This window comes from Aplidium turbinatum, chromosome 14 (assembly GCF_918807975.1).
Source record: "Aplidium turbinatum chromosome 14, kaAplTurb1.1, whole genome shotgun sequence".
NCBI classification, from domain to species: Eukaryota; Metazoa; Chordata; class Ascidiacea; order Aplousobranchia; family Polyclinidae; genus Aplidium; species Aplidium turbinatum.
Window position 1 is genome coordinate 4,909,813 of NC_137485.1, and position 27,419 is coordinate 4,937,231.

Here is a 27,419-nt window from a genome sequence, read left to right on the forward strand (position 1 = left end):
GTTGGGTTCAAAAACAACAAACAAAACACTAAAAAAAGGAGGGAATCTGTCGGTGAATAACTTTCATTCTCGTAAATTAAAACTACTTCTTGATCTACTGGACAGTTGTTTTGCAACCTTGGCTCGGTGGTTACGTGTCTGGCTCAAGATCACTCGGCGCTGGTTCGGTTCTCGGGGTGTGCTCTTGAGCAACGCATTTCAGGACTGCTCTCCATTCAGCGGCACCTAGTGAATGGAACAATTCCCCTGCAACAACACTTTAACAATCAGAAAACTGCACTCTGCCAATCTCGGTAGGCCTAACCGGCCCTGCGTCAAGAGCCTCTATAACTATGCGAAACTACCAGAAAAAACCTATCAAGGCTTTGTCAGTCTGAGGATAAAGATTCAAAAACCAAACCCACCTCGGTTTTAACAAGTCAAAAGTCACCTTTCAATCTAGTCAAACGATCAGCCTCATCCCAGGTAGAAAACCAGATCTTTTTTGCATTGATTCGATGTTTGCAGACGATCAATCAATGCAAAACAAGAGATTGATTTGCTGTATCAGACACAAGCAGAAATTTTGTTTTAAAAAGCTTTGCGTTTCAGTAAGTCACGTGATAATTTTACGTTGTCCATTTTGCTTGATTTTCTGAACCTAAATTGCGGCGGGATGATACGAGTATCCTGCATGCTGGATTCATTTACATAAACAATTTGTGTGGCTTGTGGACTGTGGCTGCATTCAAAATTTTTGCAGAGCTTTTGACTTTTGTTAATTCTCAAAGATCGTGTGCATGCAAATGCCAAAGCAACACTCGACGGCCGACGAAATAAGTTTTTAGAATTTGCCACGCATGGACAGATACAGGTATTTCAATGTTGCCCAAATAGTTTTTTTGGTTTATCTCAAAGTTTATGCGAAAGATAAATACGCATTGCAGGCAAACAAATCTTCAAACTCTTTTGGAAAAAGCATTAGGCTACGTCCATTAAAATCCACCTTTGTAGTTAATTTCTAGTTCCCATCCATAGCACTGTAACAAAAACACTTTCCTTTTTCAAAATCCACTACAGCAGTGGTTCTCAACGGGGGCGGTACCGCCCCCCAGGGGGCGTTTTGATTTTTTAGGGGGGCGGTATGATTACCTCGGCTTAAGGGGGGCGTTTTGATTATTAGGAGGCATTCTGGTTTAAACCATCTACCGCCCAGCATAACGATTTCATCAAAGAGCTCGTATCTTAGTGGTAGCATTTCTTACCTCATACCTGGTGGAAAAGGGATTCAGCTGTGTTGTTCTGCTACATACCAAACAGCAAAACCCACTTGACATATCCATAAGAGGTGATCTTCGAATGTTTTTCACTGGCTTACACCGGATGTGAAGAAAATGGCACTTTCTCACCAAGCCCAAGGTTCACACTCGTACCAGTAGGCCTATACTGTTTTCATGCTCGCAAATATATATTTTCAAATATATATCAATTCTAATTACTAGTCTATAAAACCCTTACAGCTTTTTTTACCCTAACAGGGGGATCATCAAAAAGTCCTTATCGTATTCTAATAGAAATAGAATTCTACTTGAATAAGGTCCTTCTGTCTTCTGATGATCCCCCTTTTAAGGTAAAACAGGCTGTAAGGGTTTTAAAGACTGGTAACTAGTCTAAATTTGATGTTATTCACTCTGCTTGCCTTTTTGCTTGGCATTGAGCACTTTTTGTAGTATTAATAGTATTTTTTTCTCTTTACGTAAATAATCGTTTTTGTTGGGGGGGGGGCAGTAAAATTTTGCCAGTTCATGAAGGGGGCGTTGGGCCAAAAAAGGTTGAGAAACACTGCACTACAGCAACGTAGCAACAGAAGACATGTGTACTCCACCCCCTTTTTGAAATACACCGACATGAAAAACAAAAGATGCCAGTTTGTGAATTCGGTAACAAACCGCATTGTGATCAAATGATATTCAATTTAAAAATCGGTTGCAAAATTTATGTCCAGCTTATATTCTAGACTAGACTGCAAATCAGTTCTTTCTATCGTTGACTCAACGTCTGCAGAAGTTGAATCGATGTAAAAAACAGTTTGATGTGGGCATGGGCGTCCGCACATAGGGGCAAATGGGGTCAGCTGACCCCCCCTGGAAAATTGTTGGATAAAAAATGAAAAAGCGAGAACATGCAAAAATAGGCAGTTTTCTGAAAGGGGTGGGAGGGGTGAAGGTGATACGAATGATGACTGGCTGGTCAAGCTCTCCGATTGTGATATCACCCTTCTTCGGGAGTATCCCACTTTCTCTACCCGTAATCTCAAAATTCGACAACTTGAGCTCCTGTACTCTCAGAACCACATTACTAGTGCGGGAACTGGCTTTATCTCACATAAATCTGAGGAAGGATATTCACAGTTTCAGATAAAATCATCTCGTATTTCGTGAATTCAATGAAGCTGTTCGTAACATTGAATCATACAGAAAAGAACAATCATCCACCAGTTTAGTTAACCAGTTCTTGAATAAAAAGTAAAATCTTTGCCAAATTTTTCGATGACTTTTTGGATGAATCTCTGGCCAATTTTGATAAAAATGCGTAGAAATGTAAACACTGATAAAATTGATAAATTGTCTGGATGGTGAAATGCATAGGCGTAGCCAGGGAGAGAGGGGCGAAAGGGGCCATGCCACCCTCCCCGAATTTTCAAAGTTTGGATTCCGAAGTTGAACCCTTTGTTGAAAATATAATATAATTTGTAGAAATTTATATCGTTTTCCAAGACATCTGGTTATTAACACCCCCAGGGCTTGTTTTAGACACACAGAAAGACACCAATAAATTTTGAAAATCGTAAATCGCGCAAAGTTTACGCGATTTACTCTTCTTTTAAATAATCTGTGGAAGCAATTTCAGAATCGCTTACTCTGTTGTGTTTATGTGTATTTTTTGCGATCTCTAATTTTAGCCGGAGTTTTTGCCCGTTCCTGTGTAGCAGCTACCTTTAATAAGTTAATAACTGTTTATCTTCTAATAAATTTCATACAAATATTACCCTGAAAGTGTTTCCAGAAAGCGCTATAATCCATTATTTTAGTGTAATTTTGCAAAAATTTTCCAGGGGACCATGCCCCCGGACCCCCTAGAATATGCGTGCCTTCGGCACGCTCTAACCCCCCACTACCTTTATTGCTTCCCTTGCTTCACCCACCAGGATACGCCACTGCACATCAGGTGGTGATGTCTTAAATCAAACACTTTGTCTTTCTCTTCAATTCATCAAATGTTTTCCCCCCCCCCAATTTTTTTTCTGGCTATGCCACTGGTGTAATGGTCAAAATTTCAAAACAAATTTTCATCCGGCCGAAAAGGGCAGAGTGAACCCACCTTGACCCCCCCTAACCGAAAACCTGCGGACGCCCATGGATGTGGGCGCTACAGCTTATCGTGCTTTTAAAAATATTTTACTTTCAAGAACCACCTCGAAAATTGCCCGTTTGTTTACAAAACATTTTATTGTGACCAAACAATAAAACCTGTAACTGTTTTGATTAGTCACGCCTTTTTTGTTGTTTTGTATGTTTTTTTTTTAGTATAAGAAATAATGAAAGTTCTCGAGGTCTTATTTTTTTTCCGGGCCCTAGCCCAAGAGTACCCCTTGTCAACGCTCCTGGCGGTACATAACTACTACAGAGTACAGACTATGCACGAGGTGAGCGTATTTCAACTGTTCCATATTTTCACATATAGTTGAAATTTTGTAATAATAATAATTAATTATGAATAACATTGACTTGTTATGTGCAAACAATCGACTCAACAAAACTCATTGTGTTGCAATACAATGGAAATAAATTGACAAAAGGAATTTTCAATATAAAAGTCTTTATCCAAGAAGTAAAGAGTGGTACATTGAATTGACCAATGCAAGTTGATCATAGAGCTTTCGACACACAAGTGTGACTTTGTCAGTATACATTCTTATTCCACCAGAATCAAAAGATTTATCAAAAGTTTCTAAAAATATTCGCTCATCAATATTTGAGATGGATTCTCATCGACCAGAAATTATAACACCGGACAATTCTGAAAGAAGTGATCCGCGCAGCAAAAGACAATTTTCGTTTGAAGACGGCGACAGCGATACACCGGGTTGGAAAAAAGAGGAACAAGGGTAAGTAAGCTACTGAACAAGAGTTAGAAAGTTTTAACTTAAACGACGAAGAAACCTGGCTTTCAGGTTGCTGCTAGCTTGCCTTAGTAAATAGATATTTTGGTCTAACTCTCACTTAAGCAGTGAACTTCATCGTGAAACAATTGGTCTTTTGAAAAAGTAAGCTCCAAGTTTAAAACATTTACTCTGAGTTGACTAACCCTTACTGTTTTGTAAGTAGAAATACCAAAATCAATTACTTTTTGTGTTTGCATCAAAGTTTTAAACTTTGAGCATGGACACCTAGCGAACGTAAAGTTTTATCGTAATGACCACTTGAATGCGACAATAGTCGATCTACTCTACCGTCTTATCACTTCAAGACACAGTGCCTAATTCATTAACCAAAGTGCAGATTGATGGATAAAGGTTTCTAGTTGCCAAGTTGTACAAGAGTTAAATTGAAGTATAGCGGACAAGATGTAAAATACGAACTACTCTAACGCAGTGGCGGCTCGCGCCATGGGGCTGCAGTCCCACCTGAAAGAAAGAGAAGAGGAAAAAATATGTTGTCCTCTGTGTTTATCAGACCCGGTTACTTTTTTCACTTAAGAATTGCGGATCAAAAATTAAAATATTAAAAGTTTCGTTTGGCAACACCAACTTTGGGCAAACTTCTCTGCAGCCTGACATTCTGGATTTCAAGCACTCTGGTTGGCTAAATATTATCCTTGAAGCTCCACCTCTTTTGGTAATTTACAACAATTTTTGAATCTGTTGGGGCTGCATGGAAAACAGCCCCACCTAACCGAATAACTTTACAGACTTTTTAAAGTTAATTTGTATTTTGCAGAGTAGCAATGAGCCATGAATGTAGAAGTGTTAGCTGTGAGTTAGGGTATTTAACAGGTTATAGGAAGTGCTAGTCCAGCCTAGGGCATCTCAAAATCACTTGAACCTTATATGCAACGGCTAGGCTAGTCAAGGCTTGTCTCCCAAGCAATAGCCTAATGTTAGTTTTTTTTAATTGCCGTACAGCTTAGGAATACATCAACTTTTCAACAAAATTTGAATGCATTTTTCAAAATTTAGGGTAAAAACGTGCTCAGAACGCACGAAATTTAATGTGATTTTTCAAATTTTCTGTGGGAAGACCCCTAGACCCCCGCGAAGTCGTTGGCTTTCAGCAAACTCAGCGACACGCTTCGCCCCCCGAACTATTTATTACAACCCCACTGCTCACAAACAGCACCAGCCACCACTGACTTTAAGTACAAAAAAATAAGTCAAATAAATAAAAAACAAATACGGTACACTCGATTGGTCACATTTTTGTTAAGACCACGACATTTGCATTGGAAAGTATTCCATGAGCTTCCAATAGCTAAGCTTTTCCCCTCCTCCCTAACGTAAACTACAAGTTGCACCATTGCTCAGTGCTCACAGTGTGATTGTGAGAAAATCAAACTTGATCCAAGATGATGATTTTAATTTGTGAAAGTGCTTCTCGTGACACTTCGCACAATCATGGAATCATGTTTTTTTTTTATTAATTGCTCATTGCGACAACATGCGCTACGATTACAGATGCGATACAACAGACAACAGGAAGCAGCGAAGTGACATATTGGTCCTCGAGTCAGCTGCTCTCTTATTTTGGCATGAGTGTCTTTGCCAAGACATAGCCGCGTGTTCTGGAGCGGTGTCGAACCCACGTCCTTTCGAACGTCGCGCAGACGTTCTCACTACTCGCCCACGCAGCCCATGTAATATCAATCATATCAATTAATTCTGTCACTTTCTAATTTCTCAAACTGAGATTATTACTTTTCATATCGGCTTTGATCAAGATTGTCGTGCTTGTAGATGCGACTCCTGGAGAAAAGACAAAGCATTTCACGAATTCATTCGTCGGATAAGCGATGGGGCTATATTTCATGGCATTGTGATGTTGGCTATCTTCCTCAACTCTGTTGTGATGATGCTCGAGGTTAACGACTACTACCCTTCCATGCGCCCTTACTACTCTGTAAGCAACTAAATCAAACCCGCCTTTTTATTGCCTAAATGTATAAAGTAATTTCTTTACCCAAAAAAATTAAACAAAGGCAAAATAGGTCTTTTTTGCCGTGTTGTATTAAAATAACTCTATTGCTTGGTCTATTTTCCAACCAATATCACAGTAAACTCTGAATACAGTTTTGTCAATTCAGTTTTATACAATACTAGCCTATAGCCTGCCTTTGCAATTTTCATTTTATCATAATCGGCGATTGCTTTTTGCAGAAATTTAAGAATTATAGCTTGCAACTGGGAGAAAGAGTAGAAGTCTTGCGAGTTGAATCATATCAAATAAAGCAAGGACCCTAGATCAGGGCTACTCAACTGGCGGACCGCGGTCCGAATCCGGACCTTCTGGGTGTTGATTGTGGACCTTGAGCTTGTGGAAGAATAACCCCATTGCCACGTTTCAGGGCTTCTTTAAACAGATTTCTACTGGGTAGAAGAAATTTTTATTGTGATTGTCCTAATTGCTGGGGGGAGGTTCACATTTTACCTAAGAAAGTGGTTTGGTACAAATAGTTTAACTTTCGTGTGGTTTTGTGTGAAATAACGTATTCATCGGATCACTAAAATATTCAGCTTGTCAAACAAGACCTTTGTTAACATTAGTTGAGTAAACCTGAAATAAAGGTTTCAAAACAATCTTAAAACATGGTGTAATATTGTTACAGGCGTTTGATATTGGCTTCTTAGTAATCTACACTTTGGAGTTTGTTGTAAAAATATACGCCGAGCCAATAGACTACTGGGTGTCATCGTCCAATCGCTTCGACTTCTTTATACTACTGATATCATTTATGCAGGTACGACCACATGTGCAGTTGGATTAGAAAGTTTTGGAAGAGTAGGCTATACGTAACATTAAACTTTTCCTAAATTGACATAGCAATGTTTGGCTTAGGTTACACCAAGGCTACCTAGAAATAGATTACACTATGACTTTCCTTGTGGCCATAGTTACACCAATAGGCGGCTTATGATCGCTATGTTTCGTTTGTTAACAATAGGCGTAGCCTAACAATAACCATTTTGCTTGTCTTGATTGTGCCAGAAGCTGCTTTTCACGACCGCTACACTCGACAAACAGAAATCATCACCGTAAATAAGCAACTTTAGCTTTCCTCTTTTTAGGGTGATCCACTCCCCCTTGATCAGCCACTGGTCAATGCATATACGAATAAAGTATTACGATCTCATTTAATTATAATTAAGTAGGCTACTGTGTTAAGTATTTTATTATCCCTTTATAGTCAAGTATCACATTTAATAGCACTAAAGATAATAATGCTTGGTTTTACATAGCACTCTAGTACTGCGTTGCTCCTCAGCGCTTTACAAAGCAGGCAGTGTCAATGCAGCCATATAGAGGCGCAAATGACTATTTTATTTCCCTAATCCATTCCATTGCTCGGTGCCAAGCAGGCGCGGATTTAGGGGGGCAGAGGGTGCAAGTGCTCCGCTCCCCCCCCCCCCGACTTTTGAAGGGGCCCCTACTTGGAAAAAATGTGATTTTGTGTTAGGCTATTATTATTTTTCTTTCAGCCTTTGAAGTTTCTGCAAAATGCTGTGCAGTGCAGTGTTGGATTAATGCTATACTGTAGACGCAGGGGCGGTTTTTTGCACCATAGGCGCAAAATATTTTTTACACGGAGGCCCCCCATCAGCTAAATCCGGCCCTGATGCCAAGCAGGAATTAGATTCAGCACCACTTTTAAAAAGCCTTTGATATGACCCGACAAGGCATCGAACCCATGCTTACCGATTCAGAGGCAGTCGCACTAACCACTAAACGTTTGCTGAACATTAATTTAGTGTCTAGCTTTTTTTATTGTTTTATTAGATTGACCTGGCATTCCCACCATTTTGCTCCCAAGTAATGCGATTTTCGTCATCATGTACACTTCCCTTCTGGTTATTTTTTTGTTTATTCTTTGCTCAGTTTGTCGTAGACCAATTTTTAAGCGACGAAGCAGCGGCAGGCGCCGCATGGACTGAGCTGCTCCCGATGTTGAGGACGCTTAAAGCAACGCGCGCTCTCCGAGCCATGAGAGCCGTGTCATTTGTTCGGGGGCTGCAGGTTTGTGATGTAAAACTAACAAAATTGTGCTTGCTTTGAATTTATATTAACTTAGAATTGAAAAACAACAAGCTCAAACTGATAATGTTCGATTGAAGCACAGAGCAATTGCGCTCTGCACAGTTGCGGTAAAATCGATCATTGATGTAGGCTCCGCTAACCGGAGAGTAGTTTTAAAAGTGCCTGTGATAAGATGTCAGTTTTGAGAAAAAACGGCTTCACGTATTCGAATTGTTAGTTTGTAAAACGAATTCGAAAAGCAAATTTCTGTATGTGCATGAACTGCATATTGGCAATTGCATTTTATTTGACATGAAAACCCGTTTCTAACTTCAAATGAAACTACACTCTTCTATTTCAACTGCGACAAAAAAGCAGTAGACAAAATTCCGATTTGTTATGTTTTTAAACAAATTTTGATTAGAAACTTTTTTTTCAAGCATAGGTTGCCAATCAAATTTACCTAACCACCATCTACGGTTAATCTGCGCCTAACCTGATGACTGTCTGGGCCAGAGCCGTTGAAAGGATAATTTGATCCCTGTACCAATAAAATTCCCGAGCTTCTGAAACTTGACAGTGCAATTTCAATTACAGGTCCTTCTTATCGCTTTAGTTGACACGATGAAGAAGTCATTCATAAACGTCATGTTAATATTGCTATTTACAATGTTTTTGTTTGCCATATTCGGATATTACATGTTCGGCTACCCTGGGGGAGATGAGAAAAATTGGGGAAATCTTGGAGCAGCATTTTTGACCTTATTCAGTTTTGTCACCGTAAGTAGGCTAAAATTGTCAACTTCGGCTATACGTGCAATGTGCAGTAGACCTGATACACTTACAGTGTCAGTATGTTAGTTTCAACCACCGATTTAACATGTGAGGCTGTTTTGGGCTGGGCGTTGGCACTCATAATCTTGGAAGTAAATAGCTCACAAATTCATTTTGTGTGCGCATAGAGATTGGTAATCCAAGATTTAAATGCACAGTTTTGGTCAAGGCAGCTGGCTTGATGAATACATGTCCTTTCGCCGCTTTCAGTTGCCAGCTATGTTGCATATAGCGTGCACGTAAGTGCAGGGGGGTTAAAAGGATAATTTGCACCCAGTACCAATAGACCCTCCGACCTCAAATCAAGACCCTTTTAACAAAGAGACACTATAGCCCAGGGCTACTCAACTGGCGGACCGCGGTCCGAATCCGGACCTTCTGGGTGTTGATGGTGGACCTTGAGCTTTTGGAAGAATAACCTCATTGCCACGTTTCAGGGATTCTTTTAACAGATTTCTACTGGGAGGAAGCAATTTTGACTGTGATTATGCTAGTTGCTGGGGGGCTTTAACTCCCCAACACTTTCTCAGAAATCTAATTTGAGTTACATTTTACCTAAAAAAGTGGTTTGGTACAGTGCAGATAGTTTAACTTTTGTAGTTGCGCGTGAAATAGCTTATTTACCGGACGCTATAAATATTCAACTTGTCAAACTGGACGTTTGTTAAAATTAGTTGAGTAACCCGGCTATAGGCTATTCAACGAATATGAGGCAGCTTCAACGAATATGAGGTGGCTTCAACGAATATGAGGCGGCTTCAACGAATATGAGGCCGCTTCTTAAAGTCCTCAGGCTACTTGAAAAGGTTTCTGGTCCCTAAAATAATCAAGGGCACTACTGTGTACGTGTGTCGTGCTGTCGCAGTGTGATTGTAGATTGTTTATTAAAACATTGTTACACTTACTTAGGCTTACTAACGTAAATGTAATAAAAACAACATTGTTTTATGGTTTTGATAATTTTTCTGCAGTTTTCACACAGTTTTATTTATTTATGTTAAGGTCGACGGCTGGTTTGATGCTCAGATAGAAATGGACGAAAAAACAACTCAATTTTCCCGGATTTACACAATACTTTTTATCATAGTTGGCCATTTTCTTATTTTTAACATATTTGTTGGGGTCAATATTATGAACATCCAAGAAGCAAATGAGAACTTTCATGAACAGGTAAGTGTTGACGCAGACAGCAAATCAAGCAGTTTTTACATTGATTCAACGTATGCCGACGTTGAACTACAATGTGTAGAAACCTATCGTGGAGAATAAGTTAGCCGTACTATGATAAGTTTTTACGATGGTGGCTTACATGTTTTTTTTTTATGCTGAACTTAGCATCTTTTTTTCCTATTTTTTTTATTGGCATAAAATGTCTGTTTAATGTACCGTACCGGAAATAAAACGTTTTTTTATTAGGTAATCGCAGAAAAAGAAGCAGCTTTGGCGAAGAAAAAAGAAACTATTTTGCACAGACAGCATGAAGATGTGAGGTGAGAGAAAATACCTGATCTGACTACCTGATGAAAACTCTATCTATCTAATTCAACTATGCGACTCCATTAAACTATTTCCACACAATTGTTAAGCCTCTTCTTTTTCAACAGATTGATCATGTTTGATCAGCAGTGTCCTCCCTTATGAACTGCCTCCATTTTGATCTGTCTTTTGTTTTTATTAGTGCTTCCGGCATGCTTTTCATTCCCGTAATTTGCTTAATATTGTCAAAATATTTCATTTTTTGTCGTCCTTTTGTTCGTTTGCCTTGCACCATCCCTGTCAATACTGAATTTTCTAACGAGTTGCTTCTTGCTATGTGTCTGAAATATCTCAATTTACTCGAATTATAATTTTTAGTTATCAGAAGGTGTTCGTATAATATTGTAGGTTTATAACAAAGATTAATTTAAACATTACAGAATAACGAAGCAATAAGAGTTCTTATTTGTTCTTAATTCGTTGTTCTTAATCTTCATGCGTTCTTAATTTTTCTCGTTTCTCCACATCTCTCCTCTCAGAGGGCGAAAGTGGACAGTTTTATTTACTGTTGCGGTACCTTTTATTCTATTTGGAGCAGTTTAGACGAAAAATACGAAATCTTTCGGAAATTCCGCATAGGTTAAAATGGTTCACTTCTTAGGAAGAAAAACGTGTTTGGCACCATCAGGACATCATCATCTACCAGCTCATCCATTCCATCACCCACCAGGACAAGAAACAATAACTTAAACTGGATCTCAAACCTCAATCGTCGTAGGCTACTGTGTGATGTGCAGTCTGGCCGTAGAAAGAGCTGAACACCTCAGTGGCGTAGCTAGGGAATGTGCCGCCGGGGCGGATTCAGATTTTGCCGCCCCTTCAAGAAAAAGCATGTGAAAATGAAATGCGTTTTTTATCCGATTATAATCAATAATCGTAGTTTGAAAGTTCCGCCCCCAGACGTATGCCGCCCGGGGCGGTCCCCCTCCCCTTAGCTACGCCATTGCAACACCTGCTCTCCTGGGCCACATCGAAACGAGCTTTTGCATGAGGATGGGTTTCTTTTATGTCCGGTTTTCTTTCTCCATCCAATTTTTATTATTATTAGGCTATTACTATGACCGATTAATTAATAATTATCCACATCAATATTAGAACTGGAAATTTCAATTCACAACACTTTTCATTAGGCTGTCATTCATTACTACATGTGTGCTTTTCTCTGTTTTTGTTTTATTTTTGCTATTTGTTTTTTGGGTTTTGTGGTCGTGCTAACTACTGAGTAGGATACTGACATATAGCCCACTCCATGATTTTCCATTCAAGCATAGCCGTACGAGCCAGGGGGGCAGCTGCCCCCATGTTGTTTCAAAACGTCGCGTATTCGGGCAAAATTTTACAATTATTAGGGCAAAAATTGCTATATGAAAAGCTACAAAATTGCATGAATTAAGAAAAACTATAAATTAATATCTTTTACCTATCAAACTAAGTACAGCCTGTTATTTGCGCAAGAAATGCCGCAAAATTTTCATTTGACACACCCGTGTCCCGTATTGATGTATTATATTGCATGGTGATCAAACTGGTAGTACAGTACGAAATGCATTTAACCAACTGCCAAAGGCGCGGGAAGTAGGGGTGCTCAAGGGGCTTCAGCCCCCCCTAAAGCTAATTCAGCCCCCCCTGGAATTTTCGATAATTGCTTCAGCCCCCCTAGGAAATTCTGATAATTTAAAGTACATAAGCCTAACATATTTTCAGAAAATTATTCGAGCAATCATTGCTACGATGAATCGAGTTCCTATTACTTGTGATCGCGCTCATCATTCGCAATACAGAGTCGTCAATCACAGGGAGCTATACCTCGCAGTCGCGGTTCCAGCCACCCTCCTTACTGACACGGCGTTCCATCGTTTATTGGACATCATTCTGTAATATTCACTTTACACTTACAGCATAGAACAGCAAGAGATCTGGTTGTTATAACGGAGTGCGGGCCAAACTTAAAGCATTATGCCCTGGATCGTTATACATTCACAGCAGTAATCATGCTCTCGATTTGATTTTGCAAGGCGTTGTAAAGGAAGTGAGGCTTATTGCCGATGCCTTAAACTTCGTTCAAAGTTTTGCAGTTGTAATTCGTGAATCGTCAAAACGTTAATCTTTATTCATGTCGCTTTTTGGTTCCGATGAAGTTTCTTGCAATTTGCTAGGTTTGTGTCCTACTTGTTGGAGCGTTCGTGCTTCTGCCCTCGCTCGTGTTGTTAAGTGCTACCCTACCCTGTTGCAATGTCTGACCGACATGACAGAAGATAGTGCAATGGAAGAAGACGCACGTGCAAACATATTCAGCTTGGTAAAATAAGCACGCACGATGCGGCTTTATTTTGCGATTACCTGCAGAGGTGAAGCTTTTCAGCCTGCAGAAGCTGTCGTTAAACAGCTCCAAAACAAGAAGATCTCCTCTTCTTCAGCTTTGGATCCATCACCATTTACCGCGAACAGATCAAACATCTCAGAAAAGATGAATCCGTTTCCAAGCTTGTGGAAGCAGCAAACGTCTTTGCGTCTGCCAATAACCTAAAGACGCCAAAGGATCCTCGAGTGAGCAAAACTCCAGTAAAATTTTGAAACACAGAGGAATCGGATGCTTTGTCGTCTGCGGCAGAAGGAGCGTGGAAACGGCAATACTTCGAAGCCCTTAATTTGGTTCAAGCTGAGCTTGATCGAAGATTCGACCAGGCGGATCTGCTTACAGCAGCCATCAGAGAAAAAGCCCATCTGAGCTATGCAAGCGGTGAAGAAAGATCTGATACTGAGATCAGCTTAGCCGATGCCATCAGAAAAGATCGCCTAAAAACGGAACTTAGGGCTACCTTGCTCAGCGATGTTGTAAGTGGAAAAACCGCAAACTCCGTTCAAAAAGTTGCTCAGATAGCCTACTATCGCAACAAAACCCTCGAACACTAGAGCTTTTCAAAGAAACGTGAAAATTCGTGGAGCTCTTCCTTTGCCTCCAGGTTTCAGCTTCATCATCAGAACGTTCTTTTTCTGCTCTAAGACGCCTGAAAATGTGGTTGAGAAGCTCAATGACACAATAAAGACTTACTCATCTTGCGTTGATGTATGTCCACCAAAACATTTTGAACACTGTTAATGTCAAAAAACTCATGACACAGTTCATACAGAGAAAAACCTGAGCGAATAGCAATCTTCGGAAGCGTGTGAGAACTCATTTCCACAAACTGTCGTTTTCATATCACTTTCTAATATGTTCGTTTTCTTTTTAATTCCCTGAACAGCTGCTTTGTTGTTGCCGCTCTTCGTTTCTTACCATTTACAATGTGTGTGTTTTGGCGTCGTTTTACACACAGAAGGGACCTATAAAAGTACTATCAGTTTTGAACGTTCACTCACATAAGGGGGGTCTGGGGGGCGAAGCCGGGGGCGACAGAAGATAGTGCAAAAGCCCGACAGAAGATAGTGCAAAAGATAGTGCAAAAGCCGACAGAAGATAGGGCGAAGCCCCCCAGAAGCTCACAACACTACGGCAGCTTCAGCCCCCCCTAGAGAAAAATAGTTCCCGCGCCACTGCCAACTGCATCATGCCAATTTGGGCAGCCACCAAAATATGTCTCTAATACTTTTGTGAAACTGCCCAAATCAAAACGCAAAATTTGCTATATACAGTAGCTAATTTTATTAATTTTCACAAATGCATCGTGTTGATTTGGGCAGCTGAAAACATGAAATTATCCGATGAAACTGATTAGTCAGTTTATGCAACTGCCCAAATTAGCGTGAGGCAGTTTCCTCAAAATGCACAAATTTATTAATTTTTTCCATTTAGGTTACATAACTGTATCGCTTAGATTTGGGCAACAAAAAATATGAAATTATCTGATCATAGTCTATTTATAAAACTGTTACTTTTTCACCGTTATAATGCACCGCATACATTATAATTGGGCAATTTCTATAAAAGCGTGCAGATTTGGGCAAATTTACGTTCTGCCCCCCAAAAATGGTTTCGTCTCGTACGGCTATGCATCCAAGCACGTTTTAAACTTTTCAAGGTTTAGCCACCTTTTCCTGTGCATTAACGTGCTGTTAGGTCTATATCGAGTTTTGTAGTATCTTTTTCGTCCCAGACGCGTAAAATGATTGATTTATGATTGACTGGATTGCTGCACTGCTGAATACTGACGACAGCAGACAAACCACGCTGAAAGTGCGATGCTTGCTTCATTTACAAAACATTGGAGTCATATTCTTGTCGGTTTCAGTAGTGTAGTGGTTATCACGTTCGCCTCACACGCGAAAGGTCCCCGGTTCGAGCCCGGGCTGAAACATTTTTTTTTAATTGCTGTTTCGTTGGTCAAGGATATGGGTGTGCTGTGTGTGAGGTACCCTATGATCCTTAAAGCTGATTATTAAAATAGGCAGTTTTCTACAATTATTTTGATTTCGTCAACAGCCATCGAATTATTTTACTTGGCTTTTGTCAGAAAACTTGAACAGCGACAACAAGAAGCTGAATGTGGCAATTTTTACGAGATGGTAACACCGTTTCAAGAATCACTCAGAAGTGACGACTATGTCATACAAGAAGATTTAGTGACAAACTTAGACTGGATAGATTTGTACTTGGAAACACTGGAACATATGGATGAAACCGTGTTTAGGTAAGATCTGCTATTAGCTCTGTATCTTCACTAGCTCTATGAACATCAACAATAAAAACGTCTAATAACATTGCACGAAGACGAAGCTGTGACGAAGAGTTGACATGTAAACACTTGCAAACCAAAGCAGCTTATACTTTGTTTGGTGAGAATAAGATAAATCAATAGGCGCATTACGAGAGTTACTGAAGAATAACATTTTATATCACACGTATGACACATCTCCAACTGAGACTTTCTTGAAGTTAAAACAGAGATCAAAAATAGTTAATCAGAAAATTTGCTTGGAAAAGCGTATGTCAGAAGTGGGATTCGAACCCACGCCTCCATTTGGACTTCGGAGACCAGAACACCCAATCACCAATCAACGGTGAAGATCACCAATCAATGATGTTCTTGAGCCTTAAACCACTCGGCCATCCTGACTTGGGGATTACTGCAGAAACATGCATCTCTATAGCCTACTGAGATACAATAGCCTACTTTAGGCCTACAATAATTCCTGATCAGGACAGGAATTAACTTCATGAGAATTGTATTTATATCTTCAATAAGCACGTTTTAATGTTCGCGTTATGTCGCTTCAATTTCATGTCGCTTTCATTTCGTCATGTTGACGTGTATTGTTTTCGTTGTGACGTTCAGAAACAACTACAGCTGAGCTGAGGGGTAATTTTAATCTAAATTGTTTTTTTATATTGCATTGTCACTTGTCAGCAATTCGATAAAAATATCATTTTAGCCCTAAACAATGTCATCTTATGCCTAGCATTTGTTTGTTGTAGCAAACACAAACAACTGACAATGTGTAGGCCTATTTTCGTTTTATTTCGCTCATTTATTGTGACTCTAACTAATCACTAATGTGATGCACCACTTGCTATTATGCAGAAGTTAAAACTGACACATTTTCCTAAAAACCCAGAATTTATAGATTAACTTTAACTGCTAAACAGTTATATAAATGAATTAACAAGAAGACATTGGGTATTTTGAAGTAAATTTTGTTGAAAAAAATTCAATTTTATTCAAAATTTTTATTTTGTTACTTCGAAAACACTTGCTCAAAAGAGGACTATAACAATATGCTGTTAATGGTTGCTCTTATTCTTCTTTGCCGAGTATCGCACGGCTGTAGCTAAGAGCACAACACAGACTGTCTATCAGTCATGGCATCAGCATTCTTTTTCCAATTCTGCAAAGGAATGGTTGAATTTATTGTGAAGCATTAACCGTCTGTTTCCGTAGTGTAGTGGTTATCACGTTCGCCTAACACGCGAAAGGTCCCCGGTTCGAGCCCGGGCGGAAACATTTTTATTTTTAACAAAATTGCCTGATGATAATGAAATTGAGGGAGCTGAAGCGATTGACGATTTAGCCGTTTTTTTTTAATTTTGCAAATTTTGTCGAAAAAAAAACTTCATTGTTAGGAAGAAGTAATTTCTAAATAAGACGCGCAAAGTTTTGTCAATTGCGATAAAATTAAACAAATTGTAAAGTTTTTCTTTAAATTGAATGAGGCTGTAATTCTGTTAAATAATATGATCAGGGCCTGATTCAGCGCCGGATTAACTACAGTAGCAGATGTAGCAGCTGCTATGGGCCCCGCGCTTCACAAGGCCCCGCGCTTGGTGAGCAAAACATTTTTTTGCAAAAAACTGTCGAACATAGGTGGTAAGTAGTTTTTGACATGCAAACTGGAATGGCATGGAAGAATATTATAGTTGTAGGATTACATTACTTAGTCCCAACCTCTTACCCCTTCCTACCGGTAATTTCCGCGGGAGGCAACTGCCTGATCGAGTGCCACGAGCCCACGATATTAGTTGTTTGAAAGATTATTCGACTGTGCGAAGTGTATCAATTGATTGCCTTGCCTTGCCGATTGCCTTGGACAGAGTTATTACAACGCGTCCAACATGAGCGGGAAATATAACGGAGTAGGCCTGCAGGCACTTGTCAAAAAATAAATAAAAAATGGTGCTACGGTATGCAGGATATGTTCCATGCTATGCTCATTCGTTGAATTTAGTTGGTGTATGCGCTGCACAATCGTGTCCAAAAACAGTTCAGTTGTTTGACTTCGTTGAAAATATCTACGTAGGCTATTCTATGCTGCTTCAACACACCGGTGGTTCGTTCTGGAGTGTTCAGGTGGTGGAGTGCTAAAGAAGCTCTCTGAAACACGATGGTCCGGAAGAGCTGATGCCATTAAGGTAATTGAAGAACGTACGTTTTCTTTTCAAAGAGGAGGCACTGGAGAAACTTGCAAATGACCAAGTGCAAAAGGCAGAATGTCGACAGCAGGCAAATGGACTCCTCGAGAAAATTGAGTTGGTCGAAATTGGAATCTTAGTGATTTTTTGAAATAGATTACTCGATCGCTTCCAGGCAAGTCAAGCCTCTCTTCAAACAAAGCTGCAAAATCTCAACATTGCTTCAGCGTTGTGTGCCTCTTTGGCAGGATCCCTACAGACTTTTAGAAAACAATTCGCTAAGTTTGAGTCAGAGGCACAGAAGCTGACTCAAGTGCCGGATTACCGACCAACAAGCACAAGAAGAATTGTCCAAAATCGAACGCACGTGGAGAATGTAGGCTAGAGTGCATCAGTTGCCCCTTTATTTTTGAAAAATTGGAAATTCAACTCGGCCCTTAGTAGTTTTGTTCCAATTCACCAAAAAACGTCATAGCCAAAATTTTATTGAATTTGAACTTCGTTAAAGGGGTCAACAGTGAACTCGAAATTTTGGAAAATTTACGCATCCGTTATCACATAATGTACAGCAAGGTAAGGAAAGAAAAGTGGTATAAATACACAGTTACACTGTAACTTCCATATTATGGTTATGTGTCATAGCAGCTTCTCAGGCTGTTTAAATCGTAAATCAGTGTGTACATAAAACAAAATATAAGAGGTGGAAAAGTTGAAGTGATGTCATCAAAATTAAAGAATTGGATGTCAGTGAAGCACTTGACTACTGACTATGCTCCAGGCCTGTGAATGCGTTACATAGACCAGACTAAGTTTTAGTAAAGTCGTTAACTAAGCTCAGACATGCACATATTTCAAAGCAAACTTAAAAGTTCACACCAACGTAGTTACCAAATTCATCATTTTTACAACGATTTAACATTGTCGAACGTTGAATTTGTGCAACTATGGTCACTTCTCTCAACTGAATCGATGTAAAAGTTAAGAATGTCTTATAAAAGTTAATTTACGTTGCTGTGGATTTTCTGAGATTTGGTTTCTCTTTTCTCTGAAACTCCACTACTTAAAGAATGCTTTGATAGTTCTCTTCCTTCTTCGCAGCTGAAATGAAATCGGCACTGAGTTGAACGATCCAAAGTCATCATAATTTTTTAGTTCCAGTGTGAAGAGGCACGCATTGGCGATGTCCAGTTGCTTTTAACTGATGCAGCGAATTCCTGTCCAACTAAACGTCGAGCTCTGTCAGCACTCGAGTACGAAGTGGCAACTTGTGACGAATCTTCTCCAGCTTCCTCTATAAATGCTTTCGCAAAACCAACTTGCTGAGACGGTGTCATTTTTAAACGAGTTGCAAGAGATGCCAATCTGGTTCAGCGAAGGATGTCATGTGGTATATGAGAAATGGTCCCTTGTATTGTTGTACAGTACGATGATGTCTTCTTGAGGATGAGCTATCTTCTGATGAAGTTGCTCCTTTCAGGGTAGTATCTTCGTTAGTGTCGTCACTACTACTATCAAGCTGCGCCTGTGAAGAAGCAGCTTCGGTTTCTTTCATACTTATCTCTTTTCTCCGAAATTCATTATCCATCCGTGCTTGTTTGCGGGAAATCTTGCAAGCTGAAGCTTTATCATAGGATCCAAACGATGCTTTCCGGTCGCTTTTCATCGATATAAAAAAGCAAGATCTTCAGAATTTTTTATATCACGTTCCACATTAAGAGGCCACAGCTGACACGTTTTTTTCAGATCAACTTGATTTTTCTCAAGTTCAGCGATAATTGAAGGCTTTGAGCGACGTTCTAAAGGTATTTCACGCAGCTTCGCATTACACTCAGCCAGTGCAATTAGCTTTTCACATGCCTTTTTGTGGGTGATCATTGGTACACCAGCTTTACTGTAAAAAGGGATGATTTTGTCAACGACAATCTTAGCAATTTCTCTTTTAGTCTTTAATGATGGCAAGCCTTCACTTTGGTGAAATCTATAACAACGAAGCACTTGCTCGTTTGTGGGTAACCTTGTGCCGGATATCTCTTTATCAGCTTCAGTAAACTTTGCTCCAAGCCCAAACATAGCAGCGCCATTGCGTGTTTGCGGTGCTGATGAAGATGCTGATGGACTTTTTGACATGCTTCTCATCATAAGTAAAAAAAATCACTGCTTCAGAAAACTAGCTGTTTCAACAGCTAGCTTCTTATATCAAGCTTCTATTTAGCTAGCTTCGAGAAACCATTAAGTAAGCGTATAGTAACTCTGAGTCTCTGACAGCAAACGAATCAAACAACGGTTATTTCAACTGCATATTACACAGCGACTAGTTTGTTGATTGTTCAAAGACAATAAACCATTGTAATGTACAATGGACCAGATTGCAGGGAAACTCTACAACGTGACCGACGGATATTCACAAAATAGCTTTAAACATCAAACTTTGACTTGGATGTTGACCCTCTTAACCTACTCCGATTGACAAAATGATTCACATCCTGTGTTTTTTCATTATATGGAACAAAATTACCAAGGGCCGATCAAAAATTCCAACATCGGGGCAACTGATGCACTCTAATGTAGGCAGTGGCCGTTCAGTTTCCGATGCAACGGATATCAACTAAAGACAGATTCCCGGTGAAAGTTTTCTTTGCAGTATTGGACAGCCTACAATCTGCACTGGAGCAACGTCGCAAGACATACACCAATTCGTAAAGCACATTGCTTTTGATTGCTCCTCTCCAGAACTCAACTATTACACTTCGATTAAATAAAACAATATTAACACCACGTTTTTTAACACTAACAATTTGTTACGCATTTATCTATGTATGATGGTAACTAATTGTACTGGAGAGAGATCATTTTCAAAATTGAAGTAGGTTAAAAACTAGCCTATCTGCGAAACATGATGGGGCAAGAGCGGCTACAGTATAATCAAAAATATCAAACCATAAAATACTCAATTACTTCCCAGTCATTATCTGTACATCAAGTCAATCTGCTACAGGCCCCGCGCTTAGTTAATCCAGCACTGGCCTGATTAATTAGGCTCACGGGGGCCCGAGGCACAGTTAAGTTTAGGGGCCTCTATTGGCAATCGCTTTCGATGCAGAGCAGGAGTGCTCAACTGTTACTGCAAAATCGTTACACAATTAGGAATTGTTACTTAAAAATAACAACTGTGCACACACTGGCACAACAACTTTCACTATCTACGCCTACGGTACTAATGTAAAAAATGAGGGCCCCAAATCCAGGGGGCCTGAGGCCTAAGTCTCGTGTGCTTCATGGTTAATCGGGCCCTGAATATGATATAGCCTACGTTCTTCTGGTACAAACTAAGCTAAAACAAAGTAACTTTAACGGGTTCAAGATGTTGTATTACACAGAACGTAATTAAAAAATCCACTCAAACGTTTTCGACACGTAGGCTACGTGTGTCCTCATCAGGAATTTGGCCTACTTAAATCTGCACTATACATAAAATGGAATCTTAAGATAAACCCGACTATGCACTATAACTGCAACGACAGCCCGGACTGAAAAGCACAAAGTGAATAAGTGATACAAGAATGATTACAAGTAAGTAATACGGCGGGAAACAGATCACATGAGGTGTAAAGTACAGGCATGATTGTAGGCTATAGTACAGGCATGTGACAACAACTAGAACACACACAAAAGGAACGATGAGCCACAGGCGAATAACTGCTTGTTGAGAGAAGGATTATTACGTTTGATAATAATTAAAGATTCCATGATATTAGTCTGAAATTCAAATCTGCCTTGAGAGATGGTTGTATTTGTATGTTGTATTTACATCTCTATTACGTTGGTTTGGGTAATGATAAAATATGAAATTGAATCTGAGTATGGTAGCCTAATGCTTTGTGAAATTGTCCAAATCAAATAATCAACATAGCACAAAAAAACCAACAAAACTTTTAATTTTAATCATGTAGATTGTGGCCCTGCACAATTACATCATGGCAGTGGCGGGTCCAGAGTAGGCCAGTCCAGAGTAGGGTCCAGAGTAGGCTTAAACTAAAACACAAAAAAGTAGCCTTATTCACAGTGTATTTGCAATGTTGGATTAATGTAGACCGGCACATCATTGTGGTATGTTGAAATCCCCCCCCCCCCAACAAACCAAGAAGAGCTACTCGCTGGATTCAACGTCATGCTGATTTGGAAAGCCACAAATTAGCAAATTATTTGAGCCTAATCAATCCGTTCAAGCAATTTCTCAAAGTAACATGATGTGGTTGCCTCACTTGCCTGTTTAAGCACATACAGAACAGAGAACTATTATGTAACTTATAATAATACAACATATATCAACATATGATTTTATTTCAATAAGGACTTTCTGATGATCTCCCTTTTAGCGTGAAACAAGCCGTAGAGACTTTTTAGAAAGTAATAACTGTACAGTATTTGATGTAGTTAGCTCTGTTCGGCTTTTTTGCTTGGCGTTGAACACTTTTTGTACTTGTATAGTATTAATAGTATTTATTGTGTATACAACATAAATATTCAAGTCTGAGACTATTAAGATTAAGACATGTTTTCAAATTCTGTATTTTTTCTCAAGATGAATGTAAACATCTGTCTCTATCAAATCTTCTAACCATACATAATTACATAACTTGATTGATTGATTTATTTTGTTGTGCAACATCACACCTAAACATTAACTCACACAGCATGCATTATGATCATACATAAAAATAATTATATACATAATTAGGCTACATATGGTAGCCAAAGTTTTATCAATGAATTAAACAAGTTCCAGAACCTGACTGATTTTGTTTACTCATTAAATTGAAGTAGCCTACTCCCATGCCTCCCCCATGTAGCCTACGTAAATGAAATAGAATGCTAATGCTACTTTATGTTTTCAGTATTCAAGATTTTCATTACGAAATAGCCAACATTTTAACCCAGTCCATCAACAAAGAGATATCAAAACGAATTGGGGAATGAAGAGGATTTGTAGACACCGGAAATTTACCGATTGTCATGCTTCAACATTTAGGATTGGTCGTCTATTTAGCATTTCTCTGTTGTTGATATTTTCCATGCAAAAAAAATTATTTTGTAAAGCGGAAATAATTCATTGACTTAAGTGGAGAAAAGTGTGTCAGAAGTGGGATTCGAGCCCACGCCTCCATTCGGAGACCAGAACACCCAACCACCGATCAACGGTAAAGAACAATGTTCTTGAGTCTGGCGCCTTAGACCACTCGGCCATCCTGACTTACGACTGCACAGTAGCAACTTACATCTCAATCAGTGACTTCACAATTCTTGTTTGTTGACAGTTTGAACCAATGTTCACTGAAGCCCAGGGGCGCCGGAACAATTTTTTACTGGGGGGGGGGGGGGCGGGATTATGAAAAAAGAGTACTTTTACTGCTTTTTTTCAAGTTTTAAGATAAGATATAGCGATTATTCTCATCCATCAGCTCATCATCGAGTAATGATACCAGTGTCCGGTATACAAGTGTCCGGTATTTAACATACTTTATTTCACACAAAATATAACATTAAAATAAAATAAACTCAAACGTTTGCGACACGTACGTGTGTCCTCATCAGGAATTAAATCTGCAATACATAAAATGAAAAATCGTAAGATAAATTTGACTATGCACTGTAACTGTAACGACACTCTGGACTGAAAGCACAAACTGAACAAATGATACGAGAATGATTGCGAGTAAATTATGCGGTGGGAAACTCTGGTTTAATCTTGTGTCTGTTATCTCGTGCTCGTTTGGTGTGTTCTGATGATCAGTTGTTTCAGAAAGAAATCAAGAAATTAAAAAACATGTTTTATTTATGGATATCCTTCTCACTTTTTCAATAAAGTCTTAAACACCTTATGGCTGATGAACCAAAAGACACGCCTGAAGAAGTAGATTTTAGTTATTTTATTAATATACCCTTTCTAGGAAAATATTCAACAATTTTTGCGAAAAACCTAGCTAAACTTATAAAAAAGAAATTTTCATGTGACATTCATCCTGTGTATAAAACATTTAAAGTGCACCAATAGTTTTAACTGAAGTCGCCTACCCCCTTTGCTCTTTCTTCAAATGTTGTGTATAAATTTAGTTGTTTGCGTGACGCAAACCAGACATACATTGGTATGTCAACCAGACATTTGTTGACAAGGGCCGGGGAGCACTTAAACCCAAACCTAACAATTAAAAGTGCAATTAAAGAGCACATCGCCTCTTGTGAAACGTGCACTGACAATGTCTCGATCGACCAATTTAAAATCATCTCTCGAGGCAGATCTGATTTTCAGACTAAAATCATGGAAGCCTTAAGAATTAAACGTAACAATCCATCTTTCAACCGCCAGTTATTCGCCTGTGGCTCATCGTTCCTTTTGTGTGTGTTCTAATTGTTTTGTCCAATGCCTGTAGTCTACACCTCATGTGATCTGTTTCCCACCGCATAATTTACTTGCAATCATTCTCGTATCATTTGTTCAGTTTGTGCTTTCAGTCCAGAGTGTCGTTACAGTTACAGTGCATAGTCAAATTTATCTTACGATTTTTCATTTTATGTATTGCAGATTTAATTCCTGATGAGGACACACGTACGTGTCGAAAACGTTTGAGTTTATTTTATTTTAATTATGTTATATTTTGTGTGAAATAAAGTATGTTAAACCCGCTAAAGTTACTATGTTTTATTTCTCTATGGTTCAACAAAGCAAACTCTCTACCAAAGCTTTGTCCGGTATTTGAATCTTAGCTTTTAGGGACGTAGTACTAGTATAGTATGGAAGCAACAGGATTATAAGTCCGATTATATCTATAGTCCGATGGCTCAGTAGAGCAGACACCTTAAAAAGATTTCAATTATTGTTGCCCGAAATAAAACAGTTCATGGAGAAAAAGAAACAAAATGTGAAGTTAATAGAAAACAAAGAACGGTTGAATGATTTGTCTTTCTTAGTTGACATCACAGAAATGCTAGCTGAGCTCAATTTGCATTTACAAGGGAATGGTCAGTTGTGTACGTAGTTCAATGTTCGAGCGAATAAGTAGCTTTACTAGGAAATAAAAATTTTCATACACAACTGAAAACTGGCGCAATTGTAGGTTATATTTTTGTAGTCTACCTGAAACAGCTCAAAGACTGTTCTGCAAACTATGAAAAGTATGCTAAGTTATGTGAATTACTGGTCTGCTTGCAGAATTGAAGATTTGCTTGAAGAATTTACAGTCAAATTTTCTGACTTCAAAAAGATTGAAATTGAATCAAAATTATTCAGTGATCCAGTTTCATCTCAGTGTGATAAAGCTCCACCCGAAGTCCAACTTGAACTGATTGAACTGCAAAGTCGACAAAGTTTGAAAACTTTCCGCAGAGAACACACTCTTCCTTTATTTTATAAAGAATTACATTCATGTAATGAATTTAATAAATTAGTTGGTTTGTCCAGAAAATTATTGTGCATGTAGGGCAGCAGTAAGCAGCACATATTGTTGCGAGCAGTTATTTTCATCCATGAGAAACATAAAAAACTGTAGAAAGAAATAGACTGACCGACAAACACTTAGCAAACATCCTAAGAATCAAGACAACGTCCTTTATATGCAAATGTTGATAACATCTTAGCTGGAAAACAATGTCAAAAATATTGTAGAAATAAATTTTTGTTTCTTTCTATAACTGTGTTATTTGTTCCTATTTTCAAAGATAAAGTTAATGTTTTTTAATTATTTCTTTATGTACCCATTTTTCTTGAAATTTAATAGGTTCTGCGGCCCATTGGATTATTTCAAGTGACAATGCGGCCTACTGCAATAAAAGGTTGGACATCCCTGATGTAGGCTAACCTACTGTGATACAGAATTTTGTGTGGTGAATATTATTTTGAGGCAGAAATGAAAGATTGCAGTTAGGCTAAAAGCAAATAGTTGAAAATGTTATGTAGTATTGCAAAATGTGCAGTAGCTTACATGACTTTAAAAGGGCAACATTGCCCCCCTGCCCCTCCATCGAATCCCCTGCCCCCCCCCCCCCCCCCCCCCCGCTTCCGGCTCCCTGCTGAAACCCACAGCCATCAATGCAACAACGACCTCGTGGTTTGGCTAAATAAAAACGGCTTGAATTTGTAGCATCACAGGAAACAACATAACAATAGATAGTTTGTATTTATGTTGCAGCTATGCGGCGTAGGAACAAAAAAAAGAATATAGCCTACGATGCTTCAAGAAATCAATTTTCAAAAAGTGGAGTTGGCCAAGTGATTTAAATAGGGACGGTACATTACGGACGCGCAACTACGTTGTTCCTTCAACATTAGAAGGGTCAATTGCCAATTTGACACTTTTTTTACGCTTTACTGCTGGCTTGCTTTCAACTAAAAACCTTAAATTACTTTAAAACCAACTTCACTCTTCTTATATAACCCATAAAAAGTAAAATATTTTGTAAATTACAAAAAAACGTAACCCTTCTAGTGTTGCGGATAAGCCAAAAGCGGATGAAGTTTCGCATCCCTATGATCTACAATCCCTAGATTTAAAGCTTGCAAACCAGCAAACAATAAAGCTACGTTATTGCCGAAAGTCGATTGAGTTTATTTGGTGCAAGTACTTTCGCCATCAAAGCCATTTAAACATGCATGAAAAATAATCTTGTTTCCGCCCGATTCGAACCGGGGACCTTTCGCGTGTAAAGCGAACGTGATAACCACTACACTACGGAAACGACACTTTCTTTGACCTATGAAACAGTAAAAATTATTTGACGTTGAAATAGAAGTTTAATGTTGGCTCTCTGTCGTGATTTCTTGTCTGGCATGTCATAATACAAAAACACATCATTATATTTTTCGGTATTGACGTGTCAGAGATGAGGAAGTGATTTTACACATAAGTTTTTTTGCCTTCAGAGTGTTCAGAATGATATTGCTCGGTAAATTTGTTTGTAGACACGATCTTATGACTCTTACACAGAAATCATTCTAATGGCTCCCTGTGTTGTAGCTTAATGCATAGGCCTACGTTTCAAAATGTGTCTATTTGTAGCCTATACAACGATTTACATGCAGAAACGCTGGTTTGACTCTCGAGGTGTACACCTGATCAACACGCTTTATGGACAGTGGATGGGATAATTCACAAACAACAACACTTCAACAATGAGCGAAAATTCTGTCGACATCGATGACCGAGCCCGAGCAGTGGTCCAAACCTTCTATAAGAAGTTAGTATATGCAAAACTGCCAGGATTCAGCTTGCAAAAAGAAGTTTTCCCGGTAAGAGAGTAACGATTCAATTCAATCGTTTATTATGTCAATTTTTGATGGAGGAACTGTAATCAAAAGAGTAAATTCTATCGTGATCAAAAGAAGAGACTGTTTCGTCACTATTGATTTCATTATGGTCTCACATTCACTCAACTGACAACACGCCCCGGTCTGAACCCAGGAGAAATCAACTTTGTGTGGTTGTTTGAAATCAACGGCGAAATTATTTTGAGACGAAACTAAATAATTTGTCAGAAGTGGGATTCGAACCCACGCCTCCATTCGGAGACCAGAACACCCAACCACCGATCAACGGCGAAGAACAATGTTCTTGAGTCTGGCGCCTTAGACCACTCGGCCATCCTGACTTGCGATTGTGCTGAAGTAAGTTATATCTCAATCAGCGAATTCACAATTCTTGTTTGTTGACAGTTCGAATTTGAACCAACGTTCATAAAATTACATTTATTTATGTTATACCTACATCGAAACAGAAAAAATAACTAACTCTAGCGATGCTTCAAGAAACTAGGGCTGTGAAGTCGGGCGAAAGCTGTCCGACTGCTCGATTTATGATAGGCTACTAGCTTCTGTGGTGCTAGATATTTTTTTTAAGTATTTTAAAAAAAGTAATCAGTGGTTTTATGAAACGTAACGTATTTAAAGT

General features: G+C 39.0%; 1 protein-coding gene and 5 non-coding genes across 8 annotated transcripts; 3 read left to right on the forward strand and 3 right to left on the reverse strand.

The window, feature by feature from the left end:
• The first annotated feature begins 3,871 nt into the window (after window positions 1–3,871).
• LOC145783401 (cation channel sperm-associated protein 3-like) lies at window positions 3,872–26,692 on the forward strand. 3 transcript variants are annotated; one of them, XM_082595265.1, is made up of 9 exons: window positions 3,872–4,147; window positions 5,993–6,155; window positions 6,862–6,993; window positions 8,130–8,267; window positions 8,865–9,047; window positions 10,104–10,271; window positions 10,518–10,591; window positions 15,089–15,265; window positions 26,555–26,692. In XM_082595265.1, the coding sequence occupies exons 1-9, from the start codon at window positions 4,020–4,022 to the stop codon at window positions 26,586–26,588; spliced, it is 1,197 nt and encodes a 398-aa protein (XP_082451391.1). In that variant the 5' UTR covers window positions 3,872–4,019; the 3' UTR covers window positions 26,589–26,692. The 3 variants fall into 3 exon arrangements, with proteins under 3 accessions (XP_082451391.1, XP_082451390.1, XP_082451389.1); XM_082595264.1 differs by lacking the exon at window positions 26,555–26,692 and adding an exon at window positions 22,377–22,496; XM_082595263.1 differs by lacking the exon at window positions 26,555–26,692 and adding an exon at window positions 15,559–16,252.
• On the forward strand, window positions 14,860–14,932 carry Trnav-cac (transfer RNA valine (anticodon CAC)). Its single transcript has one exon. It is a non-coding gene; the product is annotated as a tRNA-Val (tRNA).
• On the forward strand, window positions 16,504–16,576 carry Trnav-aac (transfer RNA valine (anticodon AAC)). Its single transcript has one exon. It is a non-coding gene; the product is annotated as a tRNA-Val (tRNA).
• Window positions 22,614–22,732, reverse strand: Trnal-caa (transfer RNA leucine (anticodon CAA)). Its single transcript has 2 exons — window positions 22,695–22,732; window positions 22,614–22,659 (listed from the first exon to the last, which is right to left on the reverse strand). It is a non-coding gene; the product is annotated as a tRNA-Leu (tRNA).
• On the reverse strand, window positions 26,140–26,211 carry Trnav-uac (transfer RNA valine (anticodon UAC)). Its single transcript has one exon. It is a non-coding gene; the product is annotated as a tRNA-Val (tRNA).
• Window positions 26,693–27,001: 309 nt separating the features above from the next.
• Window positions 27,002–27,120, reverse strand: Trnal-caa (transfer RNA leucine (anticodon CAA)). Its single transcript has 2 exons — window positions 27,083–27,120; window positions 27,002–27,047 (listed from the first exon to the last, which is right to left on the reverse strand). It is a non-coding gene; the product is annotated as a tRNA-Leu (tRNA).
• Window positions 27,121–27,419: the final 299 nt, after the last annotated feature.

Excerpts from the sequence above, each read along its gene's own strand:
- LOC145783401 (XM_082595263.1), top strand. The coding sequence starts at position 4,020 with ATGGATTCTCATCGACCAGAAATTATAACACCGGACAATTCTGAAAGA. Across the intron at positions 8,268-8,864 it reads CATTTGTTCGGGGGCTGCAG|GTCCTTCTTATCGCTTTAGT; the intron begins GTTTGTGATGTA and ends TTTCAATTACAG. Across the intron at positions 10,272-10,517 it reads ATGAGAACTTTCATGAACAG|GTAATCGCAGAAAAAGAAGC; the intron begins GTAAGTGTTGAC and ends TTTTTTTATTAG.